At 41.6% G+C, this 18911-nt stretch overlaps 1 protein-coding gene across 3 annotated transcripts; it reads right to left on the minus strand.

The window, feature by feature from the left end:
* Positions 1 to 16: 16 nt before the first annotated feature.
* Positions 17 to 17758, minus strand: edaradd (EDAR-associated death domain). Of its 3 annotated transcripts, none has more exons than XM_084949012.1 (6): positions 17375 to 17756; positions 7451 to 7509; positions 7034 to 7076; positions 5701 to 5777; positions 2936 to 2984; positions 18 to 1878 (listed from the first exon to the last, which is right to left on the minus strand). In XM_084949012.1, exons 1-6 carry the CDS (start codon positions 17430 to 17432, stop codon positions 1490 to 1492), a joined length of 675 nt encoding a protein of 224 aa, XP_084805138.1. In that variant the 5' UTR covers positions 17433 to 17756; the 3' UTR covers positions 18 to 1489. The 3 variants fall into 3 exon arrangements, with proteins under 3 accessions (XP_084805141.1, XP_084805138.1, XP_084805139.1); XM_084949013.1 differs by having other exon boundaries at positions 20 to 1878; positions 5701 to 5774; positions 17375 to 17754; XM_084949015.1 differs by lacking the exons at positions 7034 to 7076; positions 7451 to 7509 and having other exon boundaries at positions 17 to 1878; positions 5701 to 5774; positions 17375 to 17758.
* Between the last annotated feature and the right edge of the window lie 1153 nt (positions 17759 to 18911).

Consider the following 18911-nt stretch of genomic DNA (forward strand, 5'->3'; position numbering starts at 1 on the left):
CATGTTTATTTCATACTGATAAAACAAAAGCTCTTAAAAATACTTCAAATGCATGCTTTTTAGTTTACAGGTTATTTTCTTTGGGTAATTTTACAAAAGGTGTTTGACTCCAATAAACTAATGTTTATAACATGGCTCTACTTTCAGCTTTATTTATGCTAATGATTAGTATTCAAAAAGTTATGAAGGGGATCCTGTTAACATGGGCTCATGTTTCCCCCCCCAAAACCCCCAAACAGTAATCCACACCAATAGAAAATCCTATTGGGGGGGTAATTCTTTGCACCTAGAGCCATGCTAGTGTTTCTGAAATCATCAGGATTTCCCTTTTTCATATTTAGCTGAACAGAAAAACGGAGACAGTGAAGGTTGACAGGAATGAGTACTTTTGTATTGGGGGGGAAAACATTTCCCTTAAGAACTCAGGAAACCATCAGATGTATGGATACACTGTCTCAGAACTAAGTGTGAAATTAATCTCTGTTACCGCAGCGGTCCACGGCCCGGTACCGGTCTGACTCATGTGGTACCGAGAGTTGAGGCTCGGGTGTGAAATTTGTGTTTTTCAGGGTTGTTATCGTGAACTCTGTTTCCCTGGGTCTTTTCCGTGTAGTTCTGCGTCTTCTTTTAAAAGAAATATTTCCGCGTGTCCATAGTAACCAGAGGGGATTAAGAGAGGAGGATGTTACTGTCAATGTTGTTGGTGTATTTCAGGAGGACGCTGCTAATAAAGTTACACAGTTACACAGTGAATTTGCGTTTATTATTATTATATTTACAAAACACCAGCGTTTGTGTCTCGGTCGGATCATTCTATTTTGTTGTATTTATCTGCCACACCTCAAAGGCCGGTCGTAAAAACATTGTCTGACATTAAACCGTCCGTGGAGCAAAAAAGGTTGGGGACCGCTGTGTTAATGAACAAGTCAGTGGAATCACTATGTACAAACTGTCCCATTACGGTGAAGCTATTTCAGTGTCCAACTCCAGTGTTTTGTCCTGTAACTTCTGTTCTTGTTGTTGAGTTGCACTGCACAGTGACATGTTTCTGCCTCTGCCCAGGTATTATGAAAATATCTAAACAGCCTTTGAAAAACAAAGTAAGAAAATTAAATTTTGCAGCATTGACATCAACATCATTGCTTGAATTTGAATAATCCAACTCCATCTGATTTAGTTAATGTCAGTCTTTAACACTGCTCCGAAGACTCAGAATCTGCGGCAGGTGTGCCAACGTCAGGTCACAAGTAAGAAATATACTGGTGATCTGCAGGCACCGATCAGATCTGTGACTTTGCATTGTATTCACCATATCCAGAACAGCGTGAGGTCAGTACTGTGCAATATTCTCTACAGACGGGTTCGACAGCATTGTTTTATCCATTTCACAAGCTCATTTACTAAAGATACAAAAAACTGGTAGCATGTATCAAAGCTTATGAAAATTAGGAAATCAAGTACAACCCTGAAAGATTAAGAGTCAAATTGATTAATGTGTGTGTTGCCAGCGCGACGGCCAATCCTTCTCTATCCAGCTCTGCAGCAGTCGCAGCACATCAATGCGCTGATAGATGCGGCAAAGTTCAGTGAGCTCAGTGACCGTCTTCTGGTTGTAGCGTAACAGGAACTCCTGGGTGGGGCTGTGGGACAAGGAACCCTGGGTCCGATGCTCCAGCAGGGTCAGTTCGTCATAGCTCATCCCCCAACGACTCGCAAAGTTTTTCCAGTTTTTGATGGTGCAGTGGTTTGGATCCAATTTGAGCCGCAGCAAGTCCAGCAGATCTTTGTCGTTCATGAGGTCGCTGATTTTGGGAGGGGGTGCCGGGCAGAAGCACTTCTCGCAGGGGTTCGTTAAAAACTGTAGTTCTTTGGGATAGTCTGAACTCAGAGATGGACAAGGAAGATTGAGTTAGCTCAAGCACATTACCAAATAACATTTGCTATCTGCTAACAACAATTTGCTAACAACTATTTAGCTTGTCAGTATTTTCTGTTACGATGAAAAACAAACGCACATTTAACATGGAAAAGGTTTCAAAACATCCAAGAAATCCCTTTGAGGCAAAAAGCTTATCAAACTGCTTTAGTCTGGGTGGCTGTAGCTCAGGAGGTAGAGCAGGTCACCTTCTCATTGGAAGGTTGGTCTGCTCCAGTCTGCACGCCAGATATCCAAGATACTAACCCCACTGTTAGAAAGCTTTTAAGCATGGAACAAAGTGCTTGTATGAATGGGTGAATGAAGCATGTTATGTAGAGCACTGAGTGCTCAGGTAGAGTAAAAAAAACAAACCTATGTTCAACAGTATAGTCAACAGCTCTGCTCAAAGCACGAGAAGCCCCGCCGACAAGCCTTTGTTGTTTACAGCCAATCAGAATAAAAGTGTCACAAAAGGAGAGTGAAGGGTGTTGCAAAGGGGCTCTGGACTATCCCAGTTTTCATTGGTGAAAGGCAGGAGTGCAACCTGCCTAGAGAGACAACCATTCACACTTAAATGTCTTTGGACTGTGGGAGAAAGCTGGAATAACCAGAGAGCGCCCACTGGTGTACGCGAGTCCACAATGAAAGGGCTCAAATCCAGAACCTTCCTGCTGTGAGTGAACGGGGCTAAACACTGCACCGCTGTGTCATCCCAAGCTTTCTGAACTCAATGATGCAAAGCTCAAGCAGAGTGAAAGAAATGAGCATGAAGCTGAAAGTAGCAGAATAGGTCCTCTTTAATAATTTAGTCACGTATTCTTCTAGTTGTGTTGAGTACAACACAGTGCCCATCGTGAAGATTGTGGTGTGTTCAAACTCCTCTCCCAAAGTGTAACCATCATATGATTATTACTGTCAAATTTAAATCAAAGTAAAACTGCTGTTAGTCTGATAAGCAGTATTTCAGTTCCTTCTGATATTTTCATTTAAAGGGTTCAGCACGAGTAACTGACCTACCTGGTGAAGAAGAAGTGGGGCAAGTGCATTCTTCCACATCTTCCACTGGCTGCACACAGAGAAACATAAAGAATGAATGGTAGGCACATGCTACTGTGGACTGGTCATTTTCCCCCAGGACTACAAACATTGCTGAGGGTATGTGAAAATGAGTGCTGCAAAGAACAACTTTACATTCACCGACCCACTACTCTGCTAAATCCAAATGTATGTCTGTGCATGATGGGATTTGCTGGGTGTCTCAGCAGGGCAGCCCGTACACCCAGTACTTCCATTCTGTGTCGTTTTGCAGGTGCTGGTGTGTAATATTTGTAAAGGAATATACACCTTTTTAGCAAATACTACCATTAACTCAAGGTGGAAACATTGTTTTTGAGTGTTGTTTGGACTGATCGGTCGCAACCAAATATTATCAATGACCTTTTCATGAGTCGTGGAAAACATACACAGCCAAGTAGTGAGGATATATTTTACGGAGGACAGTTATTAAAGCAACCCTTTATACTTAAAAATTATAAAGCTTATTCAAGCTGCTGTACTTTGCTGCAGAGCCGCTGCAGTAAAAGACAAAACATTTGCTACACACGGGCATGAGGCAGAGTTTTTACATTTCTCCTGCTGATGCCTCACATCCACTTTTGTGTTGGCCTTAGTGCTACTGCATCCTGAACAATGCAGAAAGTCTATACATGTGCTGTCAAAGCCATGAAAATGAGAAAGCAATATATGCCCATACTTGCAAACTCTAATTACTGCATTAGTGGAGTGAGTAAGAAAGACAGAATTACAGCTTAATAGATTTCATTTGATCTTTTTGGTGCTAAAAATACTGCAGTGCATGTACCAAACAGAAGTTCTGATGGCCGTGATGTGCAGTTATATCTTTGGTAAAGTGCCCCGTGTGGAGCGACGTTGTAGCTTGTATTGCAGCACTATAGCTAGCAACTCTAATTCTATGTACGTATTTAGCAGGTATATTCCTCAACTGGATTGTGGATACTAGCATGCTGTGGATGAAGACAATATGGACCATTAATCCTCACTGTAATCCATGTCCCGGTGTCATAAGAGAAAGGATTATGACCATTCCTGGGACAGAGGCAAACATGGAAACTGCTTGCCTGCTTTAAATAGTTAAAAATGTGAAACGTTTACATTCCCTACAATCGTTATGGTTGTAACGCTTCACAACGCTTGTACACTGCGAAAAAACTAATCAGCCGTTTGTTTGGATACTGTGGTAAATTTACTGCCTTCAGTAGTCGCTGCAGTTCGGTTAGAGCAGGTTTAGGTTTCACTCGGCAGCAAATGTAGATCAGAGGTTTAGGTGTGATGCTTTTTCCTGGCTGGTGCTAATTAAACATGTCTCAACATAAGCCATGTTGCACAGTACATCAAGGTCGAGCAGAGAGTTGAGACGCTGTGCTGGAGGGATGTGAATATTTCACCAGTGGAGAGACTGGAATAGACTGGAATGGGTCAAATCTTCTGTCCCCTTTAAGCTCGCTACCGACAGCAGCAGCACCGTGTTTCAGAGAGCGCCCTGAAATGGAGTCATGTGAGCGCTCTTCCTACTGTGCTCGGTCTCTGTTATTAGCAAAGTTCACAGCTGCACCTTCAGTGAGACCAAACCACATCCTGTATAATCACAGCTTAAAATAAAAGGTTCTCACAGACTATGCTCTGTGTCACATCTTTAGATCTGGTGAATAATGTTTGGTTGTTGGCGGTCGTATTTTCAGAGGATCCCCACCCATTGGTGCTAACCAGTGCATTGCCACGCTGCCACTGTGTTCTCTTCAAGCACAACAGGGAACAAAGGGAGAGATCCAGGTTTGTAGGCTGGAAGGACACCACAGCACCGGTCCGTGCTGACGGTGTGTCCTCCCTGTTATAATCTGTTTTTGTGCTGATATGTGGCCATAGGAAACGTTTTGTTATTAACTGCTCGGGCCACACAGTTGTGCCAAAGCAGTATAACCAATCACTTTCTGTAAGAAGCAAAGCATTGCATCAGTTTTCAATAAAGAGTGTCTAACAGTACAGTGCACGTCATGCTTTACTCAGTTCCTATGGACTTGTTACCTGTGAAAGGCATGTAGGGAATAAAACAGCTGTGGTTTTCAGAGTTAGTGAGCGCTGCACTAGAAACATGAGCAATTCAATTACTGCTCACAAAATATCACAATGCAGACGAGGCAAACTCATTTTATATTACAGGCCACATACAGCTTGATTTGATCTAGTGTGGGCCAGACCAGTGAAACACAACGGCTCACACACATATCTTTATATAAGACAAAGAAGCACCGTTTCAACAGTACATCTGTTTTTCAACACGATAAAGAAATGCTGCTGTGGTAAATACAATAAATCTTAAACTGTAAGAAATAATCTAGAATTTAAAGACATTCGTGCACTGTGAGTGGCTGTTGGGAGGTTTTTATTATATACAGTTTAAACATCCAGTGGGCCAGATTGGAGTCTTTGCTGGAACAGTTCTGGCCCCCGAGCCTTATGTTTGACACCCCTGATGTAGTATAGTATCCTAATGTAAACAGCCCATGGTTCACCCTGTTATCAGGTGAAACAGACACGTTGAATCATTTTGTGTTCAGTGTTGTCGTGCCACGTGAAACGTACATGTGTTAAATGCATGTGGACCATAATGAATTGTTACCATTGTTGTCGCTAGCCTCCGTACCACATCTGTTGAACCCTGGCACTAAAAGTGCGTCACGTGCATCAGAGCTAGTAATACTGACCTGTCTTATTCTGTCTTCTGAGGAGGGACTCAGGTATCTCGAGGGCATCGAACTGAGGTGCAGCGTCACAGCGTCTGCTGGAAACACATCACTACATGAGTGCGTTACAGTCAGAATGAATACATATACATGTGTACAATACAAATGCAGTTTTCAGTGAACAACGCGATCAAACATCTTTCACAGTAACAGAAGAAAAGGTGCAAAAGCTCCGACTGTGGCCAGGTGTAAATCAGCAGCCAGAAAGAAAGGCCACCACGTCTTCATTTACTCAGCATCACAGACACAGCTGCATCCAAAACGCCATCAGTACATCATCTCAGATCAGTGGTACTTTGAGTTGGTTGCTGTAAGAATGTGAAAATTTTAGCTCTAGCAGACTTTTGCTGCAGCTGCCTTCAGCTTTTGCTTGTTTGTCGGTCTTCTCAAGTGGCGTGTGTAACCAAACAGCAGCTTCTGTTGGGTTGACATCAGTCGACTGACTTTGACACTGAACAATATCCCGTTTCTTAAGCTGCTTTTGCAGTTAGGTCATATCCACTGGTACTGGTACACATCAGAGCTCATCCTGCAACTCCTGTCAGTACTCACATCACCACTAAACACGGGTTCCTACTGGTCTGGTTCCACTGGCACCACCACGTCGACTGATACTGTGGTGCTTCCCATCATTCTGATACCGGCCTTTTGACTGTAAGTTTATCTTCGTAGCATGTATAAACTGAACGTTTGAGACGTCCTACCAGACTGATGTCAGAGTTGTTGGTAAAAATCTGTTCGGACAAAAAAAATTCTAACATCGTAAATCAATGGAGCTCCCTCGTTTTGAAGCGAGGTGTGAGCTTCTGTCTGCAGGTGACAAGGTCCCTTGTTTCTGCATTTAACCCAAACTTTGACTTTGTTAACAAGCAGACGGTGATGTAATGCTTAAAGCAGGTGGACAGACACACCAAAGTCGTTCAGAGCTTTACTAGAGTAGGTGAAAGTATTTCTTACAAACCCAACAGCAACAGCATTAATTGATGTATTAGATGGCCAAAGCCATGAATTTGTACTGCCTGACTAATACCCAAGTTTCTCCTTTATCACGTATTTTATTACGTAAAACATTAGATCCAAGTTCTCGAAAAAACCAAAACATCTCAAATAAAAAGACTGAAATCTTTACTTCACATTTTCCTGAAAAATTTAAATGCAATTTAAGATAAATTAGTTACATTTTCCATTTCTTAAAACTGACTTTTACATAAAATCCAATCCAGTTTGTAACTATTTTGATGACAGAATAAATATCCATAAATCCTTTATACAGCAGGCCAAAGCCCTCACTCACCATGGGGATCTGTTACTTGCACGGGATAATTGGCCTCCAAGGACTGTGGGACAGACAAACACAGACATGACGATATGAAAAGCAAACAGAACTGAAGAGAGAAACCTGAGCAAGAAAAAGGTTGTCTACTTTGGAAGCTTCCTACTCTCTTTCTTCATGAGATAAAGACTGTAACTGAGGAAGAAAATTACTCTGGTGTGCAAAGACAGCCTGCTGCAACTTGTTCTTTGATGAGCCCTCGGGCGCTAGCAATCACAGCACACTGTGTTCAGTTATGGTACATTTCTTAGCAGATTACTGTAAGACTCTAAGGAAGAACAATGAGAAATCAGCACAAAACAAACTACATAGGAGACAAGTCAAGACAATGAGAGCGTTAAACACACGGCTGGAGAAAAGAATAATGAGGTTGCTCACAAATTCTGCCACAAAGCTGGTGGTGTCTGTGTCCTCCACAGGCTCAGAGCTGCTTCTGTCTGTTTCCGAAAAAAGGAAGAGGCTTTAATAGCGTGAATGTTGATGTGGTCACCATTACTCATTTGATCTACTTCCTACACCACAGAGACGGCCACAGTCACAGAGAAATGATTAGAAACAGTGACGCAGACAGCTGTGCCGCGCCGGGCTGTACTGGGTGAAAGGTCATTTGAAAGAGTAAGAAAACGTGTCCTGAACAGTCTGTAACTACATTATAAGTAAAAAAGTGCAAAGTCGGAGTTTACATGTAGGTTTCCTAAACATACAAGACAAAAGGTAAAGTCACCTGATAACAGTGCAAAACTCTGAAACAATCTGGATATTGTTAGAGGACGACTGACCTCCAACAGCTCAGAGAGCAGCACAAAGACGGCTTTTCAGCACCGCACTGCACTCAGGCCAAATACAGTCCTGCGCTGGTCTTTCTTGGGTTACAGCAGATAACTTACACGTGTACAAAACAACTAAACATGCAGAGCTACATAGTGTTTCGGTTTAAAGTCATAAGACATCCAAGGAGCTCTCAGGACAACAAGAGTCAAGTAATGAAATATGTACGTTACACATTTCCAGTCAAACACCGGCGGATCAGGATGGAGACTTGTTTAAATATCAGGAGTCATCCTGGCAGTTTTCGCTCAGATTTAAACCGTTTTTTAAAGAACTGTATTTAGTAATAACGATAATCATAAAATGCTCTGATGTTGGATGGTGGGTTTTTTCTCAATGTCAGGTCATGGTCGAAAAACATTTCCAAAATAAAAGCTGGGTTGACCAAAACAAATAAAACATTCTCTGTTTAGACAACAATGTCGAGGGGAAAAAGATGCACAGCCAAAATGACTCAAACTCACGACTTCCCACTCTGTCCTTTTCTCTTCCTACTCAGCTCTCTGATTAGACACTAACACATCGTGGCTGACATCAGGGCAGACAGTTACAATGCTTTGACTAAATAAATGAAAAATGACTGTAACTATTTACTAACCAAATAAGTTGTCAAGTACTTAAGAAAAAAAAAAAAAGTAAAACAAAGTCTAACAAATATTTATTGAATTCTTTTATTGTGATAAGATGCAGGCGTGTAAATGAAAGTTTCCCACAGGCCCACAGTAATGAAGCTCTTTGATGAAGGTTTATAAAGGAAAACAAAGCATTCACATGCATGTGTTACAGTTCTACAAAGAGACCAACATATACCCAGAACAATAACCTGAATCCTTCGCTTAAATGTAGAATTCACAGTACTGGACATTTAGTTAATAAGATACATCCTGATGTTAAAGCACATATTTCTACACGTGCCTGTTCCACAGCCACGACCTGTGTGTGCGCGTGTGTGTGTGTGTGTGTGTGAGATCATGCACATTACATGTGCCGTATTGCCCAGCCTTGTGTTATGACATTAGCTGGAAATAATAATAATCATTTTAAAAACCCTAAAAATCGCGGTTTCCCCGACTGATCCGCTTCCTCTGCTGTAATGAAACTCTTTTAGGTTGAGCTTCAGTTTTGTATCTTTGCAGGTGTGGGAAACCAAAACGATGGCACAAACCAGAGAAACGCTGCCTTTCCTTTACGCTTGCTAAAAAGTCCTCTCTTGAATTTAATTATCTGTCTTCATCAAAAAGAACTTGATGATGACACCGAGCGCTCCACCATCAGTTGGTCAGTCAGTATATCATCTGCAGTGTTTCAAACAATTGACCTAATAGTCATTATTATCTTATTAAAGTTGAGAGCTCAGCTCACCATATAGCACAGGCTTAACTCCAAGTGGCATTTTTCAGTGTATGACGCTGCACTTCCTGGATGTCACTCTCTTTAATGTCACATGATTATATATACTTATTACGTGTACACCTCAGGTCTTGCAGTGACTGTGGATTTCTTGTTGGAAAAATTGTGGCTGTGAAAAATCAAACAGGGCAATGTTTGCTTAATGTCAGAAATTCTGATGTCACCTGATTACTGTAAAAAAGTTTGTCTGTTGATGTGACTGGGCTCCTCGCACCAAAGCTGGATGTGCTAATATGCATTTCCATAGCTAAATGAAAACGATTCAGTCATGGGACTTGCCGATGACTCCCTGAACTATGTATATAGCTGCAGAAAAATACTCCTAATACTACAGCTTTCTCCTGCTAACTTGAGTTCATGTCACATCCATGGCCGTTGCTTCGCTGGTTTTATTATTTTTGAGTCTTTTCATTGTTTTTCCAGATTTCTTTAAGGTTTAGAGACTGCAGCTACTTGTTGGACCGGTCATAGTCTGGGTTACGTTTCACCCTTTCGTGATCACAGATTAGGAAGCAAACTTGAAAAGCTAAAGAGTTCTTTTGTTTTGATGTAAAACAATCAATGTTGCCATTTTTGTATTAAATTCAGACATGTGACCCACCTGAGGTGTAACTGTTAAAATGCTCAGCACGTGTATACAGCAGGGTACAGTTTTCTATGTTGCAACATTCAGTTCAGAACGAACTCAACAAAGAGTGAAGGAGGTCATTTAGTATCAATCAGGACTGAACTGCAGTGGTTGTTCGATCAGTGACTGTCTGACCTCCTACATACATGAGTAACAATAAAGAGTACACACAAAGGACACGCTGGCTCTCGCCTTAAACATCACATTCAGTGTTTGTAAATCATTCATCCAACTTCAAATGTTTCCTTAAACTGAACACGCACCAGATATTTAACTTAATTACTCATGTAGAGGCTAAGCCTGCGCTTGAACCCACTCAGGTGTTCGTTGGTGAGGGCGACGTGATGTCACTGGTGTGAATGAACTTATCCAATAACTCGAGTCGTACGTTCGAGTCTTTATTCCAACACCATTTATCATAACAGCGCAGCGCTCACAAACTGTTTGCTTCCTCCTGAACAACAACACCTGGCGTTAATTACACGCCGTAAATACCTGCACATAAACACACCATACCGAAAAACTCAAAATGTGACCTCTAGCGGCATACGTGAGGTACCAACCCAAAAATGGCTCCTACAGCTCACGTTTCACTCTGTTTCATACTCCTAATCGCTTCCTCTGGATGTGCTGCTTCTAGAAAGACTTTGCTCATTAGCACTATCGTTCAATGCTGCTGGTGCAAAACAACACAAATGGCCTGAAATCAGAAGATGACCTGCAGAGGAGCAAGAAGGGGATCAAAAACAAACAACCTTTATTTGTCACACAGTTATACAGAGTACAACATGTAGTGAAATTCTTGTGTCCGAGCTGCAGACAGGCTGCAGACATAGCCGCGCCGTTCCAGGGCTTGGTTTTAGCATGGGGGTCTGGCCAGGACCCTTACTGGATACCGGTTGGGAATCGAACTTGTGACTCCTGCTCCGAAGGTGTGTAGTATTACCACTACACTATCCAGCTGATCAAACGACGGGCCAGTGGAGAGGAAGAGAGAAGCTGTTCCTGGCTTCTATAATCAGCAGTGTTGTGGATTGCTGAATGATGCAGTAGCACTCGTCATAAATTTGATGGATCTTCTGTATATGTACTAGTTACAAGAAAGGGTATCCCAGTGCGATAGGAGTGATGCTAAAGCAGCACAGGTTTCAAATGTGATGAGAAAGGGTTCCTGATCAAATGACAGAGTGTGACAAGTTTGGAGAGAACATGTGTTGCTAAGGGAAACACTTCTCATTGGTCCACACAAATCTTTTTGACCCTCCAATCATAATGTCCTTCAGAGAAGTTACTACGTGAGATCGGATTTTTGGAAAGGTCAAACGCAACGTGCCAGATTTACCACACGAGACAAAAATAACGTGGAACAATAATAGTTTTACTAATAAAGTTTTACTTCCATAAACAGAAGCACACGAATATGAATATACAGTCATGGCTGCCTGGAAGCACACAGTCTGTAAATTATCAAATCAAATCAAAATGTATTTATAGCACATATTAAAACAACAGTGTTGACCATAGTGCTTCACAGTCAGTAAAAACATGAGACAATTAAAACAAACAATAAAACAGGACAACAAACAATAGGTAACAACACAACAAGCTAGAACAGCCAACTAGTTAGAATCAAAGGCCAAAGTAAAAAGATAAGTTTTAAGACGTGATTTAAAAGACTGGATCGACTCGGCAGTACGAACATGAACAGGGAGGTTATTCCAGAGTCTGGGTGCCACGGATGCAAAGGCCCGGTCACCTCTCGACTTCATTCGAGACCAGGGTTGTGCTAGGAGCCTGTGATTGGACGATCTAAGTGCTCTGTTGGGATTGTATAAGTGGAGTAGTTCAGAGAGATAGCTGGGCGCTAAATTATTTAGAATTTTAAAAGTGAACAAAAGAATTTTAAAATCTATGCGATATTTGACAGGGAGCCAATGTAGTTTGGCTAAAATTGGAGTAAATTAGGTGACTAATGGTTAAAAAAGACAAAACTATCAGCATATAACGTCGCTTTGCACCTCCGAGTCGTATAGAGCGTTAAGTATAGAGCAGGACCAGTCACCCAGTTATCAAGTGTAAGTTGAACCCCAGATCAGTGGAGCATTGTTTCTCCCTCTCTGGGAATGCAGAGCATGTATCTGCATGCTCGGGATAAAGTTCAAGAGATGAAATATAAACCACATCATAATACATTGCTAAGGGTCATAATTCCACACAGGTGAACCTAGCTTTTTTCCCTTTTGACCACCCATGTGTGCTGTGAAAGGATAAAGCAGTTTCTCAGCAGCCTGTGTAGAAGGCCTGTGCTTTGTCATGTGCTTCTTTCTACACATGAATGGAAGTGAATGGCATGCCAATACCTGACCCAAGCCACAGCGATGTCTAGACTGAAAGCAGCTAAATACACACACCTTGTAAAAACTCGGCCTAACATACTTGGCCCTGGGTGGTACGTGTGTCTCTTTCATTATTCAGTGTGCATATTCCTGAACTGTAGAGAATTCAGCTGGTGGCGTAGTGTTTATACCCCTCCTTCAAAGCATATATTAAAAAGGACATAAAACATTTAGAAAAGGGCTGAACTTTCCAGTCTTTTCACTTCCTTTTCTGAAAGTGAGATGTGGTTCTAATACAGAGTAGGCGTCAGGACGTAAACTTGTAATGTGTAAAATTTGCATACAGTTTACTTTGTGTGTACTTTTTTTTTGCTCACTGTTTGCAGCACACAGACTTTCAGGGACCTGTGCTACAGAGTGACATTAGTATACCTAGGGTGTCTTTCTGTTATCTGGATTCACTTACCCTAATCTTGACTACTGGGATACTTGGTCACACATAGCTGGTATAACGTGCACAGGTAACCCAGGGTTTCCCCTGTGTGTTCACATGAAAGAGTGTAGGAGGCATCTGACCAATCTAAAAAGGGATGTTTCATGGATCATATGAATTACACAGAAAATGATCCCTGTGAGTGTCACCTAGGGCTGGGCGATATGGCCTAAAATTCATATCGCGAAGCACGTGCGGTAATGATATATATCACGATATATTCTTTTCTTCTGTATAACGTATTTTCCACACTATAAGGCGCACTTAAAATCCTTTAATTTTCTCAAAAATCGAGAGTGTGCCTTATGTATGAATTCTGGTTGTGCTTACTGACCTCGAACCGATTTTGGCTGCAGAAATCTGTTAAAAAATGTTTTGATGGATTGTCAGAGCATTACGGCTGCCGTAGGGAGGAGCTTCGCGGAGTAATCTGGGTCCAAAACTCCGTCCGCTTCAGGTCCCAAAGTCAAACGAACACAGAGTTAAAAACGGTCTAAATTCTTTCATCTTTAATTAAATCATCAGCGTTGCTGCTTTATCGGGTGTAACAATTAATTTTTACATCCATGAAAACAGAAGTTATTAAATGTAACGGAGTTAGAAGTTAACAGGAAGTTAGCTCGCTAGTTTACACCTAAACATTTCATACCATGTTCTGACTGAGAGATTTCTGAAACTAATTCAAACGTACAGCTCTGCTGTCACTTCCAACATAAATGAAGACAGAAAACTAAACAGCAGTGGCGTTTGCAGGGTTACTGAAGTTGGACTATCTGGTATATAATGTTGTGCTACGTGATTGCTAGCGACACAGCTATGTTAGCATAACATTAGCACAGTGAAGCTGGAGGATGAACGCTAACTTTTCTTCCACTCGATAAAAGTTAACGTGAGGGATTCTGGTGGTCAGGGACAAATGCAATCGCATAGCAGGATGCTATACACGGGCCAAACTTCAGTCAGGAGAACAACTGAGATTATTCATCCACAATACGAGGTTAGTCATTAATATACTGCAACAACATGGGAACAGAACAGCTGCGAGAGAATTCAACATTAATGAATCAATGTTACCGAAGTGGAGGAAGCGCAGTTTTTGGCTTTCCCCATATTTCAAAAGTGCTTCATCTCTTTGCTAGGACTGTCGCCCGCCATAATTTGTAGATCATAATGGTTTTAGCCGCTGCTATGCTTTCGACCAAAACAGCCGCAGCTTGATGACATCATCAACATGCGCTATCGCGATAGAGATTTCGACTATATCGCTCTATCGTTGGCCAAATTTATATTGTTTCTATCGTATATCGTTTATATCGCCCACCCCTAGTGTCACCTACATTATCCCATGATTAAAAAAGTGATTAAAATTCTATGAAAAACAAAAATGTATACAAGTAAAAGGCAACACTGCTGCAGAAAACTGTTAATATGTTGACTTGGGTAAAATAAACATTTCAATTCAAGTTAATTTTATTAGTGAGTGCACCCTCAGGGCCACTGCTTATTTCTAATGCAATGGCTGCACATTAGAGCTACACATCTTTAAACTGGATGCATTAAAAACGTGTTACAACATTTTTATCTTCAGTTATTCAGCGGATGTCTGTTCTCTTATAGTTGGTTAAATTTATAGGTTTATATAGCGTCTCTCATTTAAAAAAGAAATGAAAAACAGATGCAGTATTGCAGATGACCAGCGCTTTGTCAAACCCCACAAGAGTAAATTTGCTTTTTTTTCCTTCCAATGAAGTACTAATTTTAAGAATCATCAAATTTGAAAAGGTTTTGAGTCTTTGCCTTACTGACGTAATATTTATTTTCCTTTCCATGAGACACGTGGACAATTTGCAATCCTGTGCTAGCGCCGGTAGCTGAATGGGTAGTTACGTCATAGAATAACAAGCTAGCAATTAGCACCATGTTCACTCACTCCAGTTGAGTGAATCGATGTGAGTAAATGTAATGTGAATAGAAAATAGGAATACGAGATTAATTATGTAGAATTTCAAAAATACCAGATGACCAGTTTTACCAAAACAAAGGCCAATGGTGGAGGTTTACACAGGAACTCAGAGCGAGAAACGGAGTAGTTTCTTCTTTTAACCAAGAGTGCTAGCAACAAGTTTAAGATCTGATGTTTGATAATTCTAAATACAGAATCTGATCACAATCTAAAATCAACAGACGTTATAACCCTGGTACTGCTGACACATCTGCAAACCCACAGGTATCAACAGTATGAGTGCGTCACTGCATATTATCAGACATTGTTTGCAGCTGTGGTTTTTCTCTGCATTGGTGTTAAAGGGGAAGAACATAACTTGTGCACTAAAATGACTCACATGTTTAGTGTTTGCACGATCCTTTTCAGGCTGTGTCCATGGATTTATCCCCCTTGTAAATACAAATTTATAGCGTTTTTAAAAAGCAGTTGAACCTGACTCATGTCCTATTCCAACATCATGACCACTTTTGCGTGAACTGAAGCTCCACATCCTGGCTTAGCTTACAGAGTTAGTCAAGCTCTGCTCTAAATTACAGTTTAATAATGGTGAAGGGACCTACAGTGTATACCTGGATCATATAGGATTGTAGACAAACAGCCATTAACCCACAGTCCAATTAACCACATGTTCATCATCCCGTGTCCACGAGTCAGTGAAGGAGGACATCTTTTCTGCCAGTGTCAGTGAAACCTTCCCTGAACTTAAACTCTCATATGATGTGAGAATGTAGGCAAAGGGTCATTTTAAGGTCTCCAGCCTAACACTAGCTGCCATAACCAGCTGTTCAGAAAACAATAATGCGTTACATTGGTTTTGCATTTTCCAGTCATTTCTATTCTGATTTCATTTTGTTCATGTTAAACTCGTTTCAGGTCACGGGCCACATCACTGACAACACGGACACTTCCAGGACCAAAACCATTCTGAAACTTTCAGATTCATTTCAAATGATCTAAACTAAACTGTTTAGATGATTTATTTAACGTTTTCTATAACTCCAGTGATCAGCTACCTCTCCGGGACATGAACCTGCTGCAGATTCTAATAATGGATACTTTATTCTTCCCCGTAGGGAAATTAGTCCTCTGCATTGAACCCATTCACTCAGTGAAGCAGTGGGCAGCCAGCGCCCGGGGAGCAGTGTGTAGGAACAGTACCTTGCTCAGTGGATTCGAACCCCCGAGTCACGGGACGAACACTACCTACTGAGCTATCACTGCCCTCTGCTTGGATGCTGCTTGGAGATGCATCTAACAGACCTCAGTCAACAGTAATATTGAAGTGCATCAGACCCCAGGATTAGAGACTCCAGAGACCATATGAATTCCATAACGCTGCTGGGAAGCACTGACGACTAACTGGTTAGTGGAACTGAACACCCTGCAGTCTTAGACCTGTATTTGGGATATTCTCAAGGCTCAGTCTTATTTTAATATTTTATGGTAGTGTGCATAACTTGATATTGCAAACAAGCCATTCAAAAGCAAATGATGTGTGACTCATGCCCAGCTTAGTCTCCTCTGTCCAGCGTGATGCAGCTTCCTTCAGACGTACACACACTGCTTTGTTTTTATTGAAGCAGAGCAGGGAATCAGTTCTGGGATGCTTCTGTGTATCTGATGGAACAAATGCTGTCCAGCATGACCTGGACTGGTCTCAACATTCTGGATGCTGTTCCTCCCTGATGAGTGCTAAATTACAGTAATAACAAACTAGAAATAAAATAAAGCAAATAGGTTAGCTGTGGCCTTCAGTCACGACCCAGCTGACAGCGCTGTCCACCACATCATCATATCATTTGAAACAATGGTATTCCATCGTCCCTGTAGAGACCCGGAGAATCAATGCAGGAAAGCACTGGAGAGTTTTTGGCACATGGCGGTGGCCCAACACCTCACTAAGACAGATATGACTATCAGTCAATATGTAAATAGATAGAACAACAAAACAGCAAAACCAGAATAAATGATTATTAAAAAGTAAAGGAGGATTAAAACCAGAATGTGTTCTTTTTAAAATGCTGTGAAGCACAGCACGTATCAGTAATCAAGAAAGCCATCAGTTACAGCACGCAACAGGCACAAGCAGTCTTTAAGACACTAACACGGAAATACAAACCACAAACGGATCCTCTTTCTAATCTGTCTTAGCCCACTAGACTTCGTTCTGTGGAACTGATGGTGGCCTACTCTTTTCCGCTCAGCATATCACTGAATGCGTGAAGGTCACACGTCACGCCACAGCTTCACTGGACAGCAAATAAGATGCCAGCGCAGAGGCCAGCGGGTTTTCCGCTTAGTCGAATAAGGAAATTTTTCTAATTGTGGAAACTTTCTTGGTTGTGTGGTTAACCAACAAACGGATGCTGCTCTTCCTTTCCATCCTAAACGACGCTACATTGAATTGAATTAAGTTCAAAATACTTTAGATGAAGATGAAATCTGATCAAATACATTATTTTATGTGGCAACATGTGTCGTTTTAACACAAAATAAACAATAGTGACAAATCTTAAGAAACTTTTCACGACACTTGTTGAGAACAGTTATGAATGAAACAACGGCGCTCTGACACGGACAGTGAAATGGATATTTTACTCACCAAATGGTTCTTTGTACGCGTTCAAACTGCTCATTTTTGAGGCTGGGATGTCTCCCATGCAGGGAAATGTAAAAGGAGCGGACAGAAACTGTCTCCACGCAGTAAAAACACGCAGTTTTCCTCTGCCCCGACCTCAGAGAAAGCTCCAATGCCACCCCAGCGGCGGCGACTCAAACAAATGAAACACCTCTGTGATGAAAAGGTGTGAGGATTAATGCTGCCTTCAAGGCCCACCCGTAATTTCCAGCCGAAGGCGGTTCATCTATGACGACAGAAGAATACGTCCTTGCTAGAAATATATGATGAAATATTAATGTTTTTTTAATATCTAAAATAAAATCAAAGCCCTTTGAAAAAGGAAAAGAAGCGAACACACAGACGACCAAACTTCTCTCCAGATATGTTCAAAGCGCTTCTTCACGCCGCACTCCGTCTCTTTATTTTGGGACGCTAGCGGGCCAACTTTGTTTGACGCAGTGCTTTTCAGGTAAAAGAAAAAAGCTGAAGGGGTAATCAGCACAGCAGGTGTCCCATTCGATCCGTTCGTATTGCTTTTGCTTGTAATAGAAATATCATCATGTGAAAAGGAGAGTTTTTACGCCAGTCTTGTAGAAGCACCTTCAGCAGCAATAAATTGAAATAACTGGTTTCATTATAATTAGTCAGGCTCTGTAATGCTGCTTCAGCTCCACGAGGTGCACAAGCAAGTAAAACTGGGAAAGTACAGGCTTTGAAAAGCACTCAAACGTGCCTGGTGTTACAGGCTCTCTGGATCTTGTCCTCAGAGTTTGTTGCAGTGCTGCCATGATTAGTGCCTCTGTGCTGTCTTTCAATCCAGCTCTGTCCAGCCACTGGTAGGACTTCTGGATATTTGCCTCTTCTTTTTCTGTCTGTCCAAATCTACTATTTGGGAGCTTCCGTCTGTCTGCAGGTTAGAACTCTGTTGTGCAAAGAATAGGTTATATTAGAGCATACCACATTTGACCCTCTTCTGCCCGGGAACCATAACCATAGCCTCTGGGCCCCCTTTCCTCCTACTGTAAAACACATGTAAAAAAACCTCTGTGTCTACATTGATGGTACTTTTAAAGTGAATAAGCAGGTGAGTGCAGTAGTTCAGTCCTGCTTCTTTCAGTTAAGACAGCTGGCCAAGGTAAAGCCATACCTCCCAGCTAACGTCTTTGAGGGTGTTATTCACGTTTTCCTTACTTGCAGGTTGGACTACTGCAATTCATTGTATTATGGTCTAGATCAGGCAACCATCCATCATCTTCAGATGGTTCAAAATGCAGCTGCTCGCCTGCTAACTGGTACCAAACAGAGAGAGCATATAACTCCAGTTTTAGCTTCTCTACACTGGCTTCCTGTCGCCTACAGGATCCAATTTAAACTTTGACTTTTTGTTTTTAAGTCACTTAATGCCCGAGCTCTTCTTACCTGTCTGAGCTCCTCTCTGCCTATGCTCCAGGAAAAACCACGAGGTCTAGCTCAAAACTAATGCTGTCCATCCCACGGACTAATCTCAAATCTCGTGGTG

Source organism: Perissodus microlepis, chromosome 13 (assembly GCF_051167445.1).
Source record: "Perissodus microlepis isolate ML-2025 ecotype Zambia chromosome 13, ASM5116744v1, whole genome shotgun sequence".
In the NCBI taxonomy this organism is placed as follows: domain Eukaryota; kingdom Metazoa; phylum Chordata; class Actinopteri; order Cichliformes; family Cichlidae; genus Perissodus; species Perissodus microlepis.

What these genes read in the sequence shown, in the direction of transcription:
- edaradd (XM_084949012.1), bottom strand. Translation starts at nt 17,432, where the DNA reads ATGGGAGACATCCCAGCCTCAAAAATGAGCAGTTTGAACGCGTACAAA. An exon ending in CGCGTACAAAGAACCATTTG is followed by an intron (nt 7,510 to 17,374) that starts GTGAGTAAAATA and finishes TTTCGGAAACAG; the next exon opens with ACAGAAGCAGCTCTGAGCCT. An exon ending in CAGAAGACAGAATAAGACAG is followed by an intron (nt 2,985 to 5,700) that starts GTCAGTATTACT and finishes CTCTGTGTGCAG; the next exon opens with CCAGTGGAAGATGTGGAAGA.